Source organism: Bison bison, unplaced genomic scaffold (genome assembly GCF_000754665.1).
Source record: "Bison bison bison isolate TAMUID 2011002044 unplaced genomic scaffold, Bison_UMD1.0 scf7180017864304, whole genome shotgun sequence".
NCBI classification, from domain to species: Eukaryota; Metazoa; Chordata; class Mammalia; order Artiodactyla; family Bovidae; genus Bison; species Bison bison.
Genome location: NW_011494876.1, coordinates 16,556,676 through 16,559,366, shown reverse-complemented (window position 1 = coordinate 16,559,366; position 2,691 = coordinate 16,556,676). Strand labels below are relative to the sequence as shown.

Here is a 2,691-nt window from a genome sequence, read left to right as displayed (position 1 = left end):
TCTGTTTGTGTTCTGTGGCTGACTGGAAGTTTCTGGTGTCACACTGAGAAGGCTCTGGGGTGTGGCACACCTACTGCCCAGGATCGATCAGATCCATGCTGGAGCCAAACATCTTCACCAGCTGTTCCTCATAGTGCGAGATGTTCCTCTTCATGATGTCCATGCAGGGCCCCAGCAGCCTCTCGAATGCTTGCACATCCATAACTGTATTGTTAGAAAGAGGTGAGGGAGAGAATGAGTTCTCCACACCAGCAAGTCAAAGTCGCTTCCCTCATGTAAACCTTTCTTAAATATGTCCATTCCTGTCCGAGGAATCAGACCACTGGATACTGGACATTTGAAAAAGACGGGGTATTATGTGGACACAGCCCTGCTACTGAGACTTTGTGGAGCGTAGCAGCACCCATTCTCTCTGTCCCCGAACAGCCCTGGATACCAGTCCGCATCTCTGCTCTTTCCACATAGGCTGGGGGCTTCTATGCCTGTCTTATTCACAGGCTATTGTCAGTGTTCACGAATGTTTGCTAAAAGAACACATTCACCCATTTCTGGTTGGTCACACAAACTGTGCAAGCCTAGATGTGAGAAAGTCAAGGCGTGTTGATGGGGAAAAAATAGTGCATGTTAGGAAAAAATAAATAAATAAATAACGCACAAAGCATCTTTCTTACCTAAGCATTTCACATCTCCCACTGCATAAGCCGAAGCAGCTCTGGGTTTGTTGGTGACCAGTGCAAGCTCTCCAAAGTACTGCCCCTTGTGGCAGCGCGCAATCTCGACCTCCTGGTTCTCACCATCCTTGTTGACTTTAGTCTAGAACAGGTAGAGAACACGCCTGATTCCAGAATCACAAGTAGGCACGTCCAGTTGCACATCCTTGTGGTCCCTTCTCAGTACACTTAGCATAATTACCTAGAGATTCGTGTTGCAGAGACTGACTACACTGTGTAAACTGCATGGGCTACTCCCAGGGGCCTGGTTTAACCAAAGGAGCTGGCTTTTACCAAGAGGTGAGGTGTGTGTGTATATAGATAAATATTATTGTAGTATATATTATATACTAATTTACATATTAATGTAATACAGTATATAAACCAACATATAATATTATGTTAATATACTTTAACATATAGTAAATGTATGGAATATTTAATATATTATACGTACATTTAAATATATATATGAATGCAATCCATTTGGTAGATGCTGACTTCTGAGACACAAGGAAAAAGACAAGGTCTTTTGCTAATTCTTCCTAAATAATGCCAATGCTTCTCTTGGTTAGAGTCACAATTCAGAGCTACTTCTTTTTGACTTAAGGCCCAGCAGGACTCAGACAATACATTACAGAGACCAGTTTCATGTTTATGTGCTGTCTGCATCTTAAACCAGTAGTCCCACTACATTTGTTTAGAAGAGTTAAGTAACTAAAAACTTTTGATAGTAGTTTGAATTTTAAAACAATAGTTTAAGAAATCAAACAGGTTATATTTTGTGCTTTTTGAATTACTGAGAATAATGTACTATATTTTACTTACTATCTAGTTTTTTTTTTTTTTTTTAACAAATCTATCTGCTAAGCTAAGCAATAACTTGTTTAAATGAAAAAAATACTTATTAGTAAGAATTAGTTTCAACCTGTAAGAGCCACTTTATGGCAGGGGCAGATAAATAATTTTTTGAAGGTTAATTTAGCAAAATAAATAAAAGCACCATGCTCACTTACATGGTTTGATTTTCCCTCCTTCCACACTTCTGCCCTGACCTGTTTGCTCTGAAGCTGATCTACCCCTTCCGAGCCAATGCTCTCCAGTGTCTGTCGTATTCTCTGGGACTGCAGACATGCTCATGTCCGCCTAGTCCTTTCTCTAGAGGAGCACTTATCCCACTGTATTGTGAACACCAGCCCCCTGTAGGTTTTGATATAATGCAGGTTCTGATTCGGTAGGTCTGGGCAGAGAACAAGACCGAATCTCTGACAAGCTCCCCTTCTTTCCCAATCCAGTGCCACAATGCTGTTGGACCTACAAACACAATACTATGCTGTGATCAATAGGTGTCAATAAATACAAGAAATGTACGAACATATATCAGTAGTCCAAAAACTGTAAGTAAAAAATTTTAATTAGGAATCAAGCCATCTTATGGCAGTAATCTTATTTTTCTTTCTCTATTGTTGCTGTTTAGTTGCTCAGTCGTGTCCGACTCTCTGCGACCCCATGGACTGCAGCCTGCCAAGCTCCTCTGTCTATAGGATTTTTCAGGCAAGAATACTGGACTGGGTTGCCATTTCCTTCTCCAGGGGATCTTCCTGATCCAGGGATCCAACCCGCATCTCTTGCAGTGGCCAGCAGATTCTTTACCACTGAGTTACTGGGGAAGTCCTCTTTCTCCACACTTAACTTTTACAAAAAATATTCTGTAAAAGGTTTCACACTAAGTTGATTTAGTATCATATAGTAAGTCAGTATTTTGATCCAGCAATCCCACTGCTGGGCATACACACTGAGGAAACCAGAAGGGAAAGAGACATGTGTACCCCAATGTTCATCGCAGCACTGTTTATAATAGCCAGGACATGGAAGCAACCTAGATGTCCATCAGCAGATGAATGGATAAGAAAGCTGTGGTACATATACACAATGGAGTATTACTCAGCCATTAAAAATAATACATTTGAATCAGTTCTAA

At 40.8% G+C, this 2,691-nt stretch overlaps 1 protein-coding gene across 1 annotated transcript in view; it reads right to left on the bottom strand.

Annotated features, from left to right (window-relative positions):
- Window positions 1-6: 6 nt before the first annotated feature.
- The window catches only part of PRKAR2A (protein kinase, cAMP-dependent, regulatory, type II, alpha), a 70,073-nt gene continuing 67,388 nt past the window's right edge, over window positions 7-2,691 (bottom strand). The window contains exons 12-13 of the mRNA XM_010851964.1: window positions 672-813; window positions 7-204 (exon numbers count right to left, since the gene is read on the bottom strand). Coding sequence (XP_010850266.1) covers window positions 71-204; window positions 672-813 — 276 coding nt within the window. The 3' untranslated portion in view covers window positions 7-70. The remainder of the gene's footprint in view (window positions 205-671; window positions 814-2,691) is intronic.